This window comes from Anopheles nili, chromosome 3, assembly GCF_943737925.1.
Source record: "Anopheles nili chromosome 3, idAnoNiliSN_F5_01, whole genome shotgun sequence".
Lineage (NCBI taxonomy): Eukaryota > Metazoa > Arthropoda > Insecta > Diptera > Culicidae > Anopheles > Anopheles nili.
Genome location: NC_071292.1, coordinates 47,318,468 through 47,339,701, shown reverse-complemented (window position 1 = coordinate 47,339,701; position 21,234 = coordinate 47,318,468). Strand labels below are relative to the sequence as shown.

Genomic DNA, 21,234 nt, shown 5'->3' with positions numbered 1-21,234 from the left:
AGTAAATATTTACATAAAACATGATTGGAATATAACTGCTTCGAATAATAAATTAAGTTATATAAATTGATTATTTTTGCAATAGTATGTTTATTTCGAGCACGAGAATGTTGCGGTCGAGCATCCGAGTAGCAACTGTAGTCGAGCAAAGTGCCCTTGCTGCTCGACATGGAATGAGCTTTTTTATCGGAAGCTTTTTTCTAGCAAAGCGCTTCGAACGGAAGCTTCACAGCTAGTAGCAAACTTATGGCAGCAATGTTTTCAACGTAGGCGCATTTATTACGCGATTATAATTCAATTGCATGTGGCCAATAATTACTGCAATGTTTTACCTATTCTTGTGAGGAAATTTTTAGTTTTTTATAGAAAACTTGAACATTCCAACTTACCATTAAATCGATATCACCAGTCATCACGGTTGTATTAACCTGCAGTAGAAGATGCTTATGTTATTTACAGTTATAGTAAATCAATGGTAGAATAATATGAAATAAACAATAAATAACAATAATTTACGTTTCTTTACTAATAGTGGCAGAAATTTTGAGAACGCTAGTGTACTAACTCTTGATCATGAATAAGAAAAACCGAACCATGCACAAACATCGCACTCGATAAGTAGGACACATGACCGGGAACTAAATTAAGAAGGAAGCCTACCAACCGCCCGCCAAACGCCTACACTGTCGCCAGCAGTAGCAGCAGTTCGTTGGCCTTCGATTCCCATCTCATGTCAATGTTGGCCTGAGTGACACCGATGAGGCAAAAAGTTCGTTTTTAGTATCGGATTCGCCTTCATTAATCCCTAGGCGGATTTCGCCCGGTGCTCTTCATTACTTATAAGTCAATGTTGCACTGTCTTTGCTAACTCCACTTCGATTCCCATTTCCATCTCGCTTCGATGCTCTTTTTTTCTTCCACCCCTTCGATGCCGTGCCATAGATAATTGATTTCAAGGATTTTCCCCTCCATCTCTGCACACGTATTTGGCTCAAGGCTAAGGCTTTTTCTTGAGTGCGATTTTTTTCGTTTCTTGAAGGATAAGTGAACAACCAGCCGACTCGTTAGAGCACCATCGGTGGCAAGTAGCATATTAAGGATTATAATTAGTACATAGTAACAGCACTTAACGATTCTCGAAGTTAAAGAGCTCACGGATTTTATTTTTACTAGTGGAATAGAAACCAGAGAAATTTAAGAATTATGCAAAAGTCGTACTAAAGAATTAATTCACAGTTAAATATGCAGGAGCTTTAGCGCCTTATTAACCTTGACGAGTAATTAATCTTAATGCTTATTTTTGGAAACCGTTTAAACATTTCATATTTTTCAAGCTTCTAGAAATTTCATTCTACATTTTATCGTTGTACAATGCTTGAATAAAGCACAATCTGATATTCCATTTCCCTATCCATATGTAAATCTACAAAAATCGAAATTAACATAAATGAGATTTTATCGAGAAAGAGTCGACTTCAAAGTTCAGAAAAGAAACTGCATCATATTCAGTGTCACCGTTGGAATTTCCAAGATATGTCTGCCTTTTAAAAATAACTTTATTTCGCCAGATCGACGTTTTGCATTCTCGTTTTCGTTTGATATCTTGGTGCCGCGAGCTTGATGACAGCCGTATTTTCTCTCACACTGCATTTAGAATAGTAGCATCTCCGAAACAGGTTTTCCTAAATGATTCGTTCTACCCCGTACCCCGAAAACTCCAGTAAAAGTGCGGCCAATTCTTCCACCGGGTTTGCAGACAACCGGTTTAAAAATGAGCAGTAGGCATATGACACGAATTTAGGAAATGCTCAAACAAGCTGCTGGTTGCAATTCACCTGCGTGTCGAGGAAAAAAAACGCTAGTATAATTCAAAGTCAACCGGGAAAAGTGAATAACCAGTTATTAGCCGCTCAGGGTCGGCATTTGATGGCTGGCAAATAGTCTCCGATCACAAAAATCACCGAAAACAGGAACATTCCAGCGCCGAAGGCAAATCTCTAACGACATCATGTTTTTATCACTCATCTCTGGACGATCGAAATGAAAAACGAAACACATTTATAGCCTATCGGGCTGAAAGTTTAAAAGTCATTTCGAATTTATTGTGCACCTGTACGATGAGAGAGAGAGAGAAAGAGAGAAAAGTGACGTTTTTATAACTCCCACTCACGCAGCGTATCGGAGGGAAAGGACACAATCAGATAAGTGGCTGGCTTCATGCCTATAATTCCTTAACAACCAATACAACCCACCCTCACCGCGTGACCTTGAACTTGAGTCAATTTCCCGCACTTGCATTGTGCGCATCGAATACCACCGCATCGAATGGCAGTTATTTTCTTTGATTGAGCCACTCGCTCGCTACCAGGGATGAAAACGCTACCAGCCCCAGCGTCACCACACCCAAAAGGCGCACCCAGTGTGCCAGGAGCGCGAAAGAATGACGTTGATGGGCGTGTGAATGTGTGCGGAGTGTCACACAAATGCATCCACCGCAGAAGTTCGTCGACCGAGTGCATATTCTGCACTGCAAGCTCGCACGAACCAGGAATCGCGTGCATCGTGAACCGGTTCGCTTCTACGAGGCTTCCAGTTTCCGTGTAATGCTTACGTGCTTCTTTTTCTCCTATCTCCGTTCGTACTCTACCGAATGCAGATTCGTCACTCCTGATGAACGTATCGGTAAAAGCTCCGAACAAAAGCCACACATATTGTGCAGATTAAAAGAGTCCTCCTCGCCTCGTTGGTTCCCACTCAAAGCGGCTCCTCTCGGACACGCAACTAGGACGAAACCAGGCAGAAAGGATTATCCGTCGCATCTTTCCGTAAGGGTCGAGGAATGAGCGAAGAAGGAAAGCAAAAACTATGACAAGATACGTCCTCGTGCCGAATGCACCGGCACATCATGCATCTTCATCCTGGGGAAGAAAAAAAAGAAGCTCGGAACGCGTCACGTACCGTCGTGACATTGTTTCTTTGGACTGCATCCTTTATTCCACCTGGGCGCATTCCACCGGGAGGAACAGGACGACGTGGAACTCGTGTCACATAATCGTCCCATCCACGTGCACCGACGGAAGCGAGTCCTTGCTTGTGCACGCGGTCGACAAAACTGTCAGCACCGTACGTGCCCGGGGGGACGATTGTTATCGCATGACACGCGCAGGGCCGCAAGGGCTACGGTTTGTTTTTCCCTTGCGATCCGTTTCAGTTTGTCAGCAATTAAAAGCTGGCGAATGTGCAAATGCGGTTCCGTAGGTGTGATTTACACCGGATCCAATCGGGGCTTTTCCATTTTTCCATCGGGCGAGGCTCAAAACGTCGACAGGATTCTCCCATGTACCGGAGGATGATGCATTTGCATCTGATTGCAATTAGTTCTGTGGGTGGAATGGAATCGCTCGTGAGAGTGTGTGTGTGTGTGTGGTTTTTTTTATTCAAGTAAAATGTATGCCAGCGCTTAATGAATTCGTATCGCCATTGACGCCCATTCTTATTATCCTGTGTGGTTCATCATGTTCCAGTATCAATTTACGCTAGCGCTACGCCATTGCGTTGAATTGAATTAAATTCTTTTAAATTTCCTCTGAAATGCGCTGAATTATAACAAGTGATTTTATTTTGGCATCAGAGAGCATAAATAGATTAGACAAATATTGAGATAACGCACAATCTAAATCATTAATACTTTAAATGCTTTACAACATATACTGAACGTCTCACGAATGGCAAAATTTTAAATTTTATTACCAGTTTTAAGATTTGAATAGACGTGTTTGATTCAGATATTCGAATCGATTTGATAACTTCAAAACACAAACCAAACATTTCCAATTGAATGAGAATAATCTCGATTGCATGCAAATTCCTTACACACATCTCAATCGCGGATAAAATCCCGCCTTATGTTCACAAAACACTGAAGACTCGCGAGATACTAACACGCATCGTTATGATAAAGCTCAGCTAGGCGCTGTTCGCTACATTCTAATGTGTACGGCATAATCTACGTAGCATAAATTAGGAACCACCAACTCGATCTAGCCGTTGTAAAGCGAACACCTGTACGATTCACTCGAACGTCCGCTACCTAGTGGCGCACAAACGGGCATGCATCATCCGTCCCGAACAGCGAGAATAGCCGCCCCGTGAAGATATTTACATCCGAGGGAAGCAAAAGCAAAATTCCTACAAAAAAAAACCTCCCAAATATCAATGAAACTCGTGAGAAAAAAGAAACAAAACCCCACACGCTTAGTATACCGTGGCTGGGGCCGGTTTAGACGCAGTCTGGTTGAAGAACTCGATCGCCGAAAATTCGCACCTCAGTTTGAATTTAGTCGTGATCGCGCGTGGAGCTTCTGGAGGCGTTTGGGAGTTTGAAAGCTTTCAAATTTAGGGGTGGCGTCGTCGAACTCTTCAAGCTCGAACCATAAATGGCGCGCCGTTTGGGGAATTCTTTGGGGTTGTTTGCCGTCTTGGTGGGTCTGTTGGTTATCCCAGGACATGGCCAGACACAAGAAGGTGCGAGTGTTTAAGATGCTGCCCGGAAACGTTGGTCCCGGAAGTTCCTAGTGTAACGACTCTCACCACGTGCGTGTGTGCTCTCATTTGCAGCATCGGAATATTGGCGCATGCCACGAGTGTTCAAGTACGACGATTATGATGTCTGCCTCAACGATGATCCGGCCATCGCGTCAGTGTACTGCGTGGTGAAGGCAGTCATCCAACCGGATAACTCGTCAGCCGTGTGGAATCTGATCGAACGGATGTCGGAAAATTGGAAGCTGCAGCTGAACCATGCCCATCTGGATCGGGGCTTTTGTGTCCGCGATTGTGAACGACGTCTACGTGAGGTGGCCGGTCGGTTGAATGATAGCGGATTGCTCGTGCCAAAGTTCGAGACTGGCTTCCGGGTAAATAAAACACCATCATATTACCATATCTCGTCGAACGTTTTGGGGTTGACCATTAGCAGCCGGTGGGTTCGTTTGACCCTTCGACGGCTAATAAGTGATGTCCGTTGGTCTAACTTTTGCTCGAGGTGTGTCAATTAGTGAACCAAATTAATGGCGATATTGGTTCTAAATTTTGCAAAATGAACAGTGAAGAAAATGAACAGTGAATAATTTATTATATGCTCTCGCCAATTCTGTGTTCGGAACTAATTGCGTTTATGATGTAGGGGCAAATTTTACCAGACAACCCAGACAACCCGAAGCTATGAAGCTTTTAGTTTTGTGAAATAATATGATGGGAAATCTTGGAAAAGCTCACAAAATAGATATTTTATCGTAAAGTAAGTGATCATTGTCCTATAAGTATATCCACTAGGGGGATGGGTCACTTTGAGCAAATCTGCCACATAATTTACACTTATCACAACTGACAAGCCTATTGCATATTGAATTAGTTATTATTCCGCCTAGACAGTGTCCCACCAACTCAAGGGCTCGGCTAGTTGTGAAAGCCGTGCTACGAAAAACTTCTCCGCCAATGCTCGCAATGCGTAACGACGATAAACGACACGATTAACGCATCGCGCAAGCAAACGCTCATAATTAATTAGGCAACCCCGCGCATTAGCGCACTTCGAGCCACCCGCGGGTGACGATTCGGAATCAGTTCAAGGTCCTGCACCGTCCTCTCGAAGGTTCCGTTAGTCGTGAGAAGGTTTCGCCCGAAAGAGAACTAGATGGCCACCCCACGGCTCGGTTCCAGTTTTTAGCACTTCCACCCCGGCGAGGCAAATGAATAATAACCAAAGACAAATGCCCCTGATATTGGGCGGCCCAAATATTATCCCCCGTGACCGTCGGCACGTCGTAATAGTTGACACATTCAGTCAGAAACCAGTTCCCTGTCTTCGGTAGGTCTGCGGATCGAACCGCGCGCGCGCAAAAAAAAAGAGCCACCTCTAGCCGAACTCGATCGTGATTCCGGTTCCGAAGTTGAAAGGGAAATGAAACCCAAATTTGGGTGAGTCCCACATGACGAGGGAATAGATTCTGCCGTCGAAGTCGAAAGTTCCCGATCTCCGCCGGTATCAGAAGTGCGTCTTTTGATGATGTTCTTTACGTTCTCCCTTTCGTTCGAAGACCCAAAATTTGCATACGCAGACACATGGAAGCAGCGCATAAATTTAAAACCCCCAACGAGGGCTCCGGCGACCCAGCTGACAAAACTGATCGTACGAAAGGGCCTCCGAAAGGGCGTTAGAGTTTAGTTAAGTTGCACCTTGACTTTGACCGTTTTAGTTCGGTCACCGACCCACCGGTGGGAACGGTTTCCGCGCTCGACGGAGCTGTTCGCATAGATCGCACGTCATTTGCAGCTGTATCACTGTTCTTCCGGTTTATTAAAATCGCGCCCATCCGCCGTCAAAAATTATGGCACAGACCTTGTGTAAACTAGCGTTAGAACACAAGACGCGGTCCGTTTCAGCCGCGAAACGTTGCTGCTTGACATTTGAATGCGACTCGAAATATGCTAATAGTAGGTGTTCCACAACCGAAACACCATAGCTAAAAATGCTAGCTAGTCTAGAGAATACTTGAATCTGATTTAAATTTATTTCAGTATTAATTAAATGCTAGAAGCTTAGATTTGTACACATTCAATGTAATGATTTTTAAGGATTTTGTTTCATCGTTATTTATTTATTTATTTATTTATTTAAAAAAGTATTTAATTTTACTAGATGTTATTTGGCACGTAATATTTACAATTTTTTTGGAAATGTAATGCAGTCAAAAAGAACTTCTTAATTCATCTGCTCAGTCGAATGCTGCTTCCAAAACAAAACACTTAGAAAAGATTGTGTAATGCCAAAACATGTCAAAAAATAGTAAAATAGTCTACAAAACATTACCTTTTTCCAATAGCAACGTCGTTTTTGATTTGTTGTATACTTAAAGAAATACAAAAAATTACTGAATGCACTTTTAAAATGATACCTTAAGTTGTAATTTAAGGGCCGTTAGATCGAGGCTGAATATGATGAAAAACTTTATCGCTTTGCCGTAATTTTTATTACTTTCGTGCGACGGTACAGCCCGATGGTCGAACTGTGAATTGACAATAAACGACTTCAAAGGGCATTTCCTCCCTTTTCTTGCCTTATCCCGGGCATACTCGGTTATGTTTTTTTTTTGTTTTAAAGTATATTTCTCTATATTCGGAACAATATTCGCTATATCTCCAAAAAGGTTCATCATTTCAATATGTTTTTTGCAAAGTACTTATAGTAAAAGAGCAGTAAAAAATGTAAAAGTTATAGTGTTTTTTTTTTTCAATTTCAAACTTTATCCTTGTACGTGCATCAGCAAAGTAATTTTGGAATTAAGCTCATAAACGTTCGCAGGCAAATTCCAAACCATTTTTCCTTCGTAAAAGTTATGATTTCCGACAATGTTGTTCGGTAAAATATTGTCAAAACCGGTAACAATGATGCTAGAAGCTAAGTAAGGCATCTACTGCGCGTTGATAAGCTTTGATGTTAAATTCGCAGAAATTTGAAACGCAACGCAAGAAAAACTTCTCTTAGTTTATTTGAACAAAATACAAATTGAATACAGCAAATGAATGCGTCATCCGTAGTTGTTCAATGACTTGTAATGGAGTTTTCGGTCAGGCAATCAAAAAAATTTCACCTTTTATAACGTCTATTTCGATAAAAGAAAAGTTCGAAAATTTCACTCAAAACATGAAATGAAATTGATGGTTGAATCAAGTTATTTGGGAAAATAGCGTTAAACTGCAATATCCTCCTCTATTATTTTACTAAAAACATTCGATAACTAATCACGCTTTCAAAACATAAAACTGTTTCTGCACCTGCATCTAGTATACATTCCTGCCGGGAACGTTCAGAGACACCGACGAATACCGGCGAAATTATTCCGAGCTCTTAGAAAGGTGCGTTAACGTTGAGCTAACCGAGGAATTCGGGCTCAAGGCGCAAACCGCGATAGAGTACTGCGATAGTAACACGAAATCCTACCCAATTGGTAAGCCCAGCGACAACTCGCGGAAACGCTCTTAATTGATTCAATTGATTTTTCCGACTTTTCCCCAAATACACCCACCAGATTGGTTGGAGATAACGTTCATTGTCGTGTCGTTGGTGATCGCGGGCATCGTGTTTGTCTCGAGCTGGTACGATTTCCGATGTAAAACGACACACGGTCTAGATCATTACAAGCAGGATTTGCCGTCACCGGACCAGATGTACCTGGTGTCCTTTTCGATCATTCGCAACTGGTACCGGATCACCTCGCGTGGGGACGATCAACTGAGCCACGATCTTCGCTACATCCACACCATCCGAATGCTCGTCTTCATGGGCGTTACGTTGGGCCATGTCGTGTTCTACGCTCAGCCAAGGACCGCACTCACCATCGAGAATGTACGTGCTCCGGAAATCTCAGAAATGCACGAAAATAGCATTTTCCTTTTCGTCATTTATCCTTGCAGCGTTTCAACGACTTCGCGACGATGATCGTTATCAACGGCACGCAGATTGTGACGACATTCTTCGCCATCAGCGCCATGTTGCTTGTGCTGTTTTTCATGCAGAAAGTGGAGGAGACAAAGAAGAAAGTCGGCATCGTCGAGATAGTCATCATTTCCGCTGCCCGCTACATCCGGTAGGATGCGTTAAGCAGTGTAGTCTGCGCTTCCGATCTATTACGAGACCATATCAGCATGTCCTATCGTTCATCCTTTACAGGCTTACACCGGTGTACGCGTTCGTAATGCTTTTTGAAGCCACCTGGGTGGTGCGGCTGGGTGATGGTCCACTGTGGCAGAAGGGATTCGAGACGGGTCGTACGTACTGTCGCGAGAACTGGTGGGCAAATTTGCTCTACATTAACAACTACTACAATGTCGACGAACCGGTAAGGAAATACGCACTCACTGGAGCTCGTCCTTCGGTAACGCTGATTCTGATGTGATCTCAATAGTGCATGCTCCACACGTGGTACTTGGCGGCCGATTTCCATCTGTTCGTGTACGGACTGGTCCTGTGTGCCTTGATAGCCCGGTTTCCCAAGATCCGGAACCTGCTTATTGGAACAATGCTGCTGCTGACTTACACCCTCACTGCTGCCATTATCTACGTGAAGGAATACGACGCCATTCCGATATTTGCACCAGAGTAAGCAAAAGCAACCGGATGGAACAAAGGACGGAGTCCATTAAAAAACGTAATTTTTCTGGCGCACAAAACGTCCTCCTTTTCGCAGGCAAATCCGGTACTTCTTCTGGTACTGGGGAGTGTACAAGGACGCCTACGTTCCGACGCACATGTACCTGGTCAACTACACGTTCGCGATTGGATGCTCGTTCTTCTACATGCACCTGGCCAAGACACGTTCCGACTATCATTGGGTAAGTCTGGCGGAAAACTTGAGTAACACACATCAACGCGGAAGACTTCTGGACGTCCGTCAATTATTCGCCAATACTCACTGACCATGATTGGGTTCCTGCTGGTGACAGTCTATTCTAGATCTCGCGATGTGATCCTTAATGTGACTACTTTTAACAATCCTTCCTCGCTTGCTTCCACAGCTCGTCAAGGCCGCCTGGTTCGGAAGCCTCCTGATGATACCGACTCTGTTCGCCACAGGCTACATCTTCTACCACTACCGTTTTGCGACACCTTCGCTCTGGATGGCGCTTCTGTTCCCTCTTGTGCGGTTGTTCTATAGTGCCATCATCTTTTTCATCGGTGTGGGACTGTCGTTCCGGTTCTTGAAGCTACTGACACGACTGGCCGATATTCCGTTTCTCACGATCGTCGGCAGACTTACGTACAGTGCGTATCTGTGCCACCTGTTCTTGATCAAGATGTCGCTGTTTAACACGCGTAGCTTTTTCCGATACGGTCTTATCGATATAGTAAGTAAATGGAGATATTTAAAAACAATTCTAACGAATAGAATTCATTCAATCTAAGATTTCATTTTGGGAATTTGCATCTGTGTTTTGATTGTTTTCTTCTCCATCTTCTCAGGGTGCCATATGGGCTGCATCCTTTATGTTGTCCTACCTAGTGGCATGGCTACTCTGTCTAGTCCTTGAGTCTCCATTCATTGCCCTGCAAAGGCAGCTTTTCAAGAGCCAGACGCGATCCTCGAATACGATGGAGCACTCGTCGAGCGAAACGGAACACGGCACGGACACCAGCTATTGTGAGCATCCTGACGAGAAGCAATCCCGACCGAGCGTGGTTTTCAGTCAACGATTTTAGCCCGTAGCCACCAAATAGTCCTTATAACGAATGCCATTTTAACATAGCTAGAATAAATAATAATCGTCACAGATCGAGTAGTTGGGCGAAATGCGCATAGAAGCAAAATGATTCGATTCATTTTTTTTTCTCACAGCCGCGAAGCTTTTTGCGAAAGAAAAACGTAAACGAGCATTACTTCCATTAAGCTCTCAATATCGGCGTACAGTAAAGAAAACACCTTCACTACGCCGGTGCCGAAAGCCCTGCTATCACCATTCGCTTATTTGTACCTTCCAATTGACCTCGAAAATGGCAAATTTCAACACATTGCCGGTTTTTTGCCTTTCTACTTGTGATGTAATTGTAATTTGGTACTCGTAATGCCAAAGCAGTGCTGTACATGAACTCATCCTACGATGTTGGTCTAACTCTTTTCCGGCAAGTAGTCAATCTCCTATCTCTACCTGAAATCCCGTAAATGGTCATATAAGCTATGCTTCCTGATTTCATTACTCACCCGTGGAGTGAGCCAAAAAGTTCATTACCCAATATTGGCCTTGGTACAATAAAACATTCGCAATCGTCGGGAAGAAAAACAGCCACTCACGTGCATGTGCAACTCCACCGGCCAACAGTCAAAAATGCTGCGCTTTTCCTTTCACTCCAGCCCAAAGCTGGTTCCTGTACTTGGTGGCCAGTTTGGGCCGAGAAGCGTCTCCAGCATGATAAACCCGATCCAGCAGCCATTCTCTTTGATCGTGGCGTCTAGCTCCCACACGCTCCACTCTCACGCGCAATGCAGCCTGGCATGCTCGATGTCTTTGTTTCTCCACACTAGCTGCATAGGACATCCAGCCCATGACGTCACGAGATGCAGCAGAGTCAGGATCACCAGATCGAGGCTTGATGCTACAACCGCCTTGACATCGACCACCAGATACGGCGTGGCCGTTAATCGGTGAAGACATAACCATGGTTTCGATCATGCGACTGCTAGCGTTGTCCATATGTGGCTTCCTGTGTTGCACCGGACTCTTGGTGCATTGTGCAGTGCAGTTCAACAGTAAGTGCGTTCAGAAAGTGATAGTGCCGAATATGTTGGGGGCTCGGTGTGAATTTAAATTTCGAGTGTCTCAATGGCTTCAGTGCCTCTGCTCGTTTTCAACGTTTTCTGGTGCCTTTCTGGTTACAGTGTCACAATACAAGCTCATGCCGCGGGTGTTCCATTTCGACGATTACGACGAGTGTCTGCGCGATGATCCAACCGTGCCGGATGTGTACTGTATGGTGAGGGCTGTGATACGACCGGATGAATCCTCGGCTGCCTGGAACGCGATCGCTGACTTTTCCGACAACTGGAAGCAGCATCTCAACCACGCACATCTCGACCGGGGCCTGTGCCTGAGCGGATGCGTCCGGATGTTGGACGAACTCAAGCACGGGAACGTTACCGAGCGGGAGCTGAAATCGCTGGTCGTGCCCAAGTTTCAGATCGATTTTCCGGTAAGTGTTCCTCGTTGAACGAAAAGCGATGGTGGTTAGTTGATCCGAAAACGATGCACCCTATCGAAGGGAAATGTGCAAGGGCATCCAAAAGAGGTGCTCGACGTTGAAGTGCATAATTTTTATTCCGTGTGCAAATAAGTGTTCCAAACGGCTTGGACAACGTATGGAAAAGACGTCCTTTATGTCCAACGGACATTAAAACGGCGTTAGTGAAGTGACTCTAGTTCTTATTAATATCAAGTAATTTACAAAACTATAGTTTGAACATACACTAAAAATATTTCAAATATGAACTTATGAAGAGTTTTGAACTAAATTGGAACTATTCATTCTTGTGAATAATTTAAGAAATTTAGACAACATATAAATTCTATGAAGAAGTAATATAAATATAAAATCATCTATAATACGGTTATCTGCAATAGAATCACAAAACATGAATAATAAAAAAACTTAAAAAAAGAAAAACAAGAAAAAACATATCAGAATATGTATCTTTCAATAATAATTCACTTCATTACCGTCAAGAATGATGGATCTATTATTTGCGATTATCCAGTGGGCTCACGCAAAGGAACGCAATTTTCAGTTTTGTATTACTTTTTGTATGATGGTAGTGGATATTTACCACCACGAGCACCACAAACAAAGCAATCAATTGAGAATTGTTTTGCACCTTCGGGGAGGGATTCGAAATAGTGCAACCCTCATTGCACATGCAATGGTTAAAAGTTAAATAAACGACAAGAAGAAGTGGGTGAACCGCAATGAAGCGTCCAGCAACGTCGATGACCTTGCGAATGGCTGTAAAACAAGAACAATCTCCAGCACCGAATACAAGGTCATGTTGGATCAGTTCCGGGAATATTGCCCTCTGAAGTTAAAAAAAACACTCAAAGAGACGAAAACGGATTTTACCACTATCAGGACTTGAGTTCAGATCGTAAACGAACAAAAAACGGGTGTATGAATTCAGAAGTAAGAACTTAATGGTAAATGATTGTCAAAATTAATTGTAATATTAAAAATCGGTGGAGCTTTCACGGATATGATCGTCCAGGCGATCTTTGGAAATCTAGAAGAGTTTTTCCTACATACTGGAATGTTGGAGACTTTGAGGCCTTACCTTGGGTAGGGGGACACTCAAAGCTCTTTAATAGAAACACGAAGCGTTTGGTTTGCTTATCGGACTGTGTCTCCTCGTCCAGCTCAAAATCGACTTTATTTATACTCAAACATTGTTTTGGGTTTTGGAGCTTATTTAATAACATGGTTGACTTTGTATCATAATAAACATAAATGTTTTGTAAGGCGATTCCGTTGCGGTCGCGATGACCCCTTTATTGCTTTGCGCGAAGAAACGCTTACTCGGCTATCTGTTCGGGTGGCTACCTTGTTCATGCGGATATATTGTTTTCTTTGAGTCGGTTAGTGTGCCACTTTTCATTAGTGCATTGATCATCTATTTTGTGCATTCTTTACTTGAGTGTGGGAAACAGTGCGAAATGGTTCAGGTTGAATGTACTTCAGTAGTGTATCAGTCTTCATTAGAGTAGGGTGTTTTGCAGGCATGCTACATAATCATTAGTATCACCAAAATAGGTTTAACAAAAATGAAAGGGCAGTAGAACAAATCTAACAAAATGTACACGATCATGTTCGTGCACTTTCATTATGAGAAAAAAACGATGACAACAAAATATTTACGGAATTGTAATGAGCTATATCTAATAAAATATATGATATACGCTTTTTTCGTTCTGCTGGAAAATATAGAAAAGCAGCAATTATAATTAATATAAAATAAATCTGCTTTATGATTATAACAGATTAAAAAATGGTTAAAAAATTCATTTAATCATAAAAATTGGCAGGTTTTTACTTAAAATATCATTAATCAACTTTCTCGAAACACAAATAAAAACAGTAGAGTGCAAAAAGTCCGCCTTCCACTGTTGAATCTGTAAAATAATAAAGATTTGGGAAAAATTGTGGAGAAAAAAAATGTTTTACAAAAAAAAAACCATCAAATTAGTAGCTAAAAAGACCCATTAACAGTTAGAACAATGTTTGGGTGAAACTGTCCCTGTGATACACGTTAAACACAGAACTTCGTGATTGCCTTTGAAGAAGTTCCTTTGATACATATAAAACCAACGATCATGCCTTTTGAATCTGTAGATTGCTTTTAACATAGCAAAGTACCGCAATTAAATGGGAAATAAACTTCCTTGAGCATGAACTTGTATTTGCAAAGAGTTTCAAAGACTGTATAGATGCTTTTGATCTGTGAGCTTGTACAATAGAACCAATGTTATTGTTATTTATTTAAGAACGGCTTGACCGTATTCAAATTTTTACAATTATTTTTAAGCTGAAAGGCATTTCCTCCCAACAGCCGCTGAGAGCCTTATCCCGGGCTGACTCGGTTAGAATAGAACCAAACAACAAAAACAAAGTTGCGATAGAAAATCGTATAGGTTATTCTATAAGAGTAGAAAAAATGCCATTACACGACAGTGGACTTGTATGATTTAAGTTGTATCTTTCTGGTAAAAATCCATGATTTGTACGGTTTCTTACATAGATTGTCTATTCAATGTTGTGATTCCATTACAGTACATCATCAAAAACGGTACGTTTCGAGACGTGGACATGTACCGGCGCAAGTACTCTGACCTGTTTGCCAAATGCATCAACTACGAGCTGCAGCAGAAGCATGGTTTACAGGCCTACACAGAAATCGAGTACTGCGACAGTAACAGAGAGTCCTATCCGATCGGTGAGAAAACCCGCCAACAAACAAGATGTGTACCATGAACCAACCCACAACCAACGGTTCTTATTGTTTTAGATAATATGGAAATTGCGTTCTTAGTCGTGCTAGGGGCTTTACTACTAATTGTAGCTTCCTCCAGCTGGTACGATCATCGCTGCAAGCAGGATCATGGTCTGACACACTACAAAACGGAGCTTCCTAGCAAGGGTAACGTACCAGAGTAGCTTAAAAAGCAATTGATTCGATTGCCATTGTTAATGAAATCCCACACTTAATTTGCTCGCTTACAGCATCAATGGTCCTGGTATCTTTCTCGCTTATCCGTAACTGGTATCGGCTTACGTCCCGAAGCGATGATTCACTGAGCCGTTCGATACGGTTCATCCACGCGATAAGATACCTTATTTTCGCGATAGTTAATTTGGGACACAACATTCTCTACGCACAGCCTCGAACGGCAATGGTTATCGAACGGGTAAGCTCGGTTGCATGAACGGCTTCAGAGACCCTTTCGACTTACAACGCGATTTTCTTTTGCCATTTCGACTGACTATAGAAATACCACGAGATCGATGCGATGATCGTGGCCAACGGTACGCTTGTCGTTACGACCTTCTTCTATATTAGTGCGTTAATGTTGGTCCTGACGCTGGTCAATAAGGTTGAGCAGACGGGCAGAAAAATTGGATTCCTGGAAATAATTATGATAACCATCGCACGCTACATTCGGTAATAAATAGATTTTTATCCGCTGTCACTATTAACTGTCAAAAAACGGTTTATCATCGTGTACGCTTGTTTTGCAGCCTGACTCCCGTGTACGCATTTCTTCTTTTCTTCGAAGCGACCTGGTTGGTGCGGTACCTGGATGGGCCACTCTGGCGCAAAGGTTTCGAAACCAGCCGAACGTACTGCCGCAGAAACTGGTGGGCCAATCTGCTGTACATCAACAACTACTACGGAACAGATGAACCGGTAAATAGCAACGTTCCCAACGAATGACGGTTCTTCGCCCATCACAGCGCTTCCCTAGCAAATTTGAAGTGTCGTTATCGTTTGGATACCTTCGTTTAACACCCTCCAAGCTCTCCATTTCGAAGATCACTCATTGTAACATTCTGACTAACTTCAAAAAGCCAATTCACCAGAAAACTTGATCCTCCCAGAGCGCTTGAACTGGCGAACGCGATAGTCAAAAGATGTATAGTCTAGAAATAGCAACGACCGTAATGGTCCATCTCCTGATGGCGTCTTCTTGATGATTTTGCCACCATTATCTGCTAGCATCAATCACAGCAATTGTACATTAACGAGCTCGTGCTTTAGCCACTTAGAAACAACTTTCTGAGATACATGCAAACCATCTTTACTCTACTTGTTGCTGCAGACGGCAAAACTCCCTTTTCCAGCTACGGTTCTTGGTCAGCCTGTTGCTTGATTCCGCGGAAATCATAATTTCCAATATTTCTCGTCTTAAAATCGACCTCTTCATTCTTTCTATCAAACACCAAAACACCTCGAATTCCACTTTATGGAAAATCCAGAAATCTAATATTTTTTGTAATTGTTATTTATTAAAGGACCTCCTGGCCGTATTTAGATTTGTATGATTATTTGTGAGCTGAAAGGCATTTCCTCCCAACAGCCGCTGAGAGCCTTATCCCGGGCTGACTCGGTTAAATGTAATATTTTTAAGTAAAAACACTTTTTGAGATAAGAAGCACTACATAGTACTTCAAAATGGATTACATTCCGGTGGTGTGGCGAAACGAGCAATCAGGAAAACTTTTCTCTACAACCCAAGTAGTTTCAGACATAACCGTCACACATGTTTACGACGTTCTAAATTATGTCCGTTCCTTCAACAGTGCATGCAACACACCTGGTACTTGGCGGCAGACTTCCACATGTTCATCTACGGTCTAGTGGTGTGTGCCGTGGTGCTGCGCTATCCCAAATATCGGTCCTACATTCTTTCTTTCCTGCTGTTGATTTGCGCCATGGTCACCGCCATCGTCGTGTACGTCAACGAGTACGAAGCCGTTACGATTTTGCCGCCCCAGTAAGTTTTAAATTGAACGGTTGGGTTTTAATTATTCTTCTCCATGTGCGCGCCGGGATGTGGCGCTTGGCTTATTAATAGCATTTTCCCGAAAAAGGGGACTTCCTACGCGAAACGGTGATTAAATCATTCAGCGAGGAACATAATTATATGAGGATCTTTAAAAGAAAACCTCGTAACAGCTATTGTTTTGGTGACTCATTTGTACAGTAATTCAGTTATTTAGACTTTTGCTCAAGAAAACAGTTCCATTCACCTTTGTTGAAGTTACTATAGTCGTTTAATTTTCACATAGCATAAACGTGTTCACTAACTTTTTTTGTTCACTCATTTCAAAGAATTTCCACTAAGTTGAAGTAAGTTTATAGGCGAATCCAGCATACCCTAATACTCTTTTCGCGTTCGCTTTTTTAGGGCACTACGATTTTTCTTCTGGTACTGGGACATGTACCACGGGACGTATTTGCCGACGCACATGTACCTGATCAATTACACCACCGCAATTATAGGCTCGTTCTATGTGCTTAATCTGATGCGAAAGAACTTCAAACCACCCAAGGTAGGCCTGTGACCACAAAGTGGTCGTTTCTCGACAGCCTTCGCTCGGTCTGGAACCATCAGTCAGTCATCTCCATTCATCCTTTCTGGCAGGTGTATTCCTGGTTGTGGCTTCTCGGTTTCCCACTCATACCGTGCCTGTTCATGACCGGGTACTTCATCTACGACAATCTGTTCGAGACACCGGCCGTCTGGATGGCGCTAATGTTTCCGCTCATTCGGATACTCTACACAACGATCATATGCCTGCTCAGCATTGGGTTCATCTTTCGCATCGTCAAACCATTCCAACGGCTGGCCAACATCCACTTCTTCGGTGTGTTAGGGCGCCTCACGTACTGCGCGTATTTGTGCCACTTTTTCATCACCCGAGCCGTGTCTTTTGGCACCAGGCGTATGTCGAATTTGGGTGTGTTCGATAAGGTTAGTAAAAACGGCCGCCAACGTCGTCGTGTCGCTTGGAAAAGTGGTACGCATTTCGAGCATAGTAAGCACACGTTGCCCTCTTCCTAACGGTTTCAGAACACCATCAGCTGGTCGACTCTTTTGATGTCCTACCTGTGCAGTTGGATACTTTGTCTCACGCTTGAGTCACCATTTATTGCCTTGCAGAAGATCGTTTTCGAAGGTCTTTACAACAAACGGAAGCCGGAAGGATCGGCCAACCAGCACCTGAATGGTAACCTGCCAGCAACGGTCACTGTTTTAGGTTCGAATGATACTAATGGAAAACTACACACAGTCGACCTGGAGGTGTGCTCAAAGCCCACAGAACATGAGCGGCTCTGATGGCCAACGCTTGATTCCTTATCTCCATTGTACACGTCGTTCGTGAGAATTATCTTCTTAGATGTAATATTTATTACGACAAGGCATCCATAGGAACATAAAGAAACCCCATGATTACAATTCAAAATTTGTTGTAAAATATTTCACCATAAGGCATGTCATACAAATAGCCTAACTTTAGGGGTTTAAGGTTAAAATGGTAAAATACGATACTCGTAAGTTAATAAACGGAATTACATTTAAAGACGCTTTAAATGTCTGACGCGCAGCTGTCAATCAGCTGCGCTCATATTAATAACTGTACCTATCATTCTGATTGGAATAATCCCTCTTGAAAGCTGAGAACTGGAAAAACCACTCAAAGTAAGTGTAAACATTCCATAATACCCAACCATTTGTGCAGAAGAGAGAGAGAGAGAACAAAAAACACGGGTGCTAATTTCCATCTAAAGTCTGCACGAGAGAGCTTCCAGTTAAAAATGATTGCGTCTTAAAATCAATTTAGCATACCACTGCCGCTTTCGAGGTCTCCACCCACCGTCTGAGTTCGTCCTTAATCGTCGGGATCACGCCATCCATAAGCCATCACTCATCAAAGAGGTGGTCGCGCTCACCAGTGCGTCTTCATTAAAACTCGTTAATTATGGTTTTCAATATTGGCACCGACGCCACCGAACGTTGCTCTCGTATCCAGCCACCTCCGAGCTTAAGGTACTACCCTCGTGGTATTACGCGTCCTGCGAAGGACCCGCCTTCTGCGAGGTGAAGCGAAAGCCTGGGCAAATAAAAAAAAGCCACGCAACGGCATGGCAAACGAAATGTTTGTCGTAAAAGCAAACGCAGAAAGGAGCAGAGGTTCGCCAGTTCCCGATCCCGGGAAGCGGGCCCGCGCGCAATTTTCCCGCAATGCGGGGATACGCGGAATCGTGAAGGTCGCGGTGGATTAGGATTGCTGGCGGTGTTTGCCCGCTGCAAGCCTTCCACCAACGATCGGGACACGTTGCAGCTTAGGCTAGGCCGGTTTCAAATAAAGGTGAGAAGCGACCGGTTGTCTGTTTGACGAGCGGTGTGCCGGGTGTTGGTGTGGGGATGCGGACGTAAATAAAAGTATAACCCCTTCCGAGTGTGGGGGCGATTTGTGGGCCACGAAACCAGCGGAAGGAAGCTTTTTACTTCACCAATGTAAATGGATCGCGATGACGCATCCCCCCGGCGAGTGCGATGAAATCCTTTTTTTCCAACTCCCAAAGATCACTCTTTGGCAAACTACGCTGCGAATGTTGGCCTTGAGTGGAAAGCATAATATTTCGTGCAATTTATTCACTTTTGCTTTTTGATTCGGTTTGCCGTACCTCACACAAATCCCCCGTTGAAAACGAATCGGGGCGAAAAAAAAACGCCACGGGCCCCTTCCGAAAGAGTAAAAACAGCCCCAATAGCAATAATACGGCAATAACGCAGACAGTCACGCCACGCCGTCAACCTTGGGGCTCGGAATGAATTCACGCACGAATCCGGCACAAAAAAAAGCTCCCCACCGTGGAGGTACATCAATTGATACCCATCGCCCCGAAGGCTAAGGATGTATCCCCGGGAACAACCGTTCCCGAGCCTTCGAGGCTCAAGCGAGGCGCGTAAACATCACACAAGACACGTTTGCAGCGCATTCGGAAAAAAAATAATGCTCACAAATTCGCACACGGAACATCCTTGGCCGTCGATCGGGAAATCGGGCCCCGGGTGGATGGGCAAGGATATTTTTCCCGGAAATGGGCCTTCATTATTCGTGCACCGCGCGACGATAGCGGCGCTGTAAAAGCATGAAGGGGTCTCTCTCTCTCTCTCTCGCTCTCAGTCACTCTTTCTCTCTATCTCTCGCTCGAAATCAGGACCTTGGGACCAGGGCAACCGGGGACGCGAACGAGCGCCGTTTTGCCGAAAGTCGTGAAAAGTAAATCTTCGCTTTTTGTTTTGCTTAACGAACCAGCAAAAATGATAAGCGTAGTTACCCGGGCGCTGTTGCGGTGCTTTAGAATAAGCAAACGAGTTTTATGACGGTGGGGGTTTCTGTTTTTTTTTTTTCATGAGGTGTACTACGAGGCACGACTTCTCGCTGATATGGGGAGTGATTTTTATCTGTTTTGTGCTTTTTTTTTTCGTTTTTCGCTCGTCTGCATTTCGCAGTGATCATGTATGAAAATTACATTCGCAAAAGCCCACAAACAAATCAACATCACATGCGCGTGTCATTGGAGGCGAGAGAGAGAGAGAGAGAGAAAGCTGGTTGTATCGGGAGTCATTTGGCGGTGGAGCAAAACAATTGTTAGATCTAATGTTATGCTTTTGAGGTGTGCAGGTTGAAACCATGGAAGCGTTTAGAGCTATGTAGCGAAACCTAACCTCATTATCGCAATAATGATCGTTAATAATCCTGAATGGAAAATAAATTATCAGAAGATATATGGCTTTCGTTTAACCAGTCAAATGTATCAGCAAACATATTAACTCTATTTAAAATTGTATAACAACAAACGTCAGGACAAAAATATCATAAACTTTTTGCATTAACAAGCTCAGCTAAATTCAATTTTCTTCTTCTTGAATGTAGCTGTTAGCAAGCACAAAGTGTGTCTCTAGAAAAAAAAATCCAGCCGAGGATGGGCGATAAAAAAACGCGTTCTATAATTTCCTAGAAAAAAAAGGGGATAACAGAAGCGACTCCGGTGGAAAACACGCAAATTTCCTATTGCTCTACCAGTTTTCCCTACGCTTGCATGGGAACGCCAACCGGACGGACTTATTTTTGTCCTCCTCCAAGAGCGGCTCTTGTCGACGAGGAACGAGGCCCAGTTAAAGGATAATTTATGTATCACTGGCGGGGCCAGAAGTAGTCGTCGCTAATGTGGGTACCAGGACGAAGCAGCAAACACGCCCCGGTCCCGCAAACGGATGCAAACCCGCCCCCTGAACCGGCTCCCTGATGGCACCGGGAAATGAGTCATGCGGAAAATCGATAGCCCGGTAAATAGTTTATGCCGAGTTTAAAACCCAGCGGAGGTCAAATTTGATCGCTGCACCGTCACACCTGAGCCGCGGGCGGTGTACAAGTACAAGTGCAAAGTCACTGTTGCGAGTGTGCCGGTTGGGCTGGGTGTAATGTTACACTTTAATAACATTAAGTGAGCAGAAAGGCGAATGCAGCAGGCAAGCATAATCCTTGTGCGAACCTGCGCTCCTAGCGCGTTCCGAATGTTGTGCCTTTTCTACAGGGTGGTGACGTAGGATGGTGCTTAAGTGTTT

The 21,234-nt window shown here is 43.6% G+C and overlaps 2 protein-coding genes across 2 annotated transcripts; both read left to right on the top strand.

Moving 5' to 3' along the window:
• Nucleotides 1-4,625: 4,625 nt before the first annotated feature.
• On the top strand, nt 4,626-10,258 carry LOC128726757 (nose resistant to fluoxetine protein 6-like). The gene is made up of 9 exons (XM_053820582.1): nt 4,626-4,916; nt 7,847-8,009; nt 8,091-8,407; nt 8,476-8,648; nt 8,732-8,900; nt 8,967-9,160; nt 9,249-9,393; nt 9,577-9,906; nt 10,022-10,258. The coding sequence occupies exons 1-9, from the start codon at nt 4,635-4,637 to the stop codon at nt 10,256-10,258; spliced, it is 2,010 nt and encodes a 669-aa protein (XP_053676557.1). The 5' UTR covers nt 4,626-4,634.
• Nucleotides 10,259-11,212: 954 nt separating this feature from the next.
• On the top strand, nt 11,213-17,934 carry LOC128724464 (nose resistant to fluoxetine protein 6-like). Its single transcript, XM_053818188.1, has 11 exons — nt 11,213-11,303; nt 11,433-11,743; nt 14,366-14,528; nt 14,601-14,732; nt 14,816-15,000; nt 15,082-15,254; nt 15,332-15,500; nt 16,394-16,587; nt 17,002-17,146; nt 17,239-17,568; nt 17,668-17,934. Exons 1-11 carry the CDS (start codon nt 11,213-11,215, stop codon nt 17,932-17,934), a joined length of 2,160 nt encoding a protein of 719 aa, XP_053674163.1.
• Nucleotides 17,935-21,234: the final 3,300 nt, after the last annotated feature.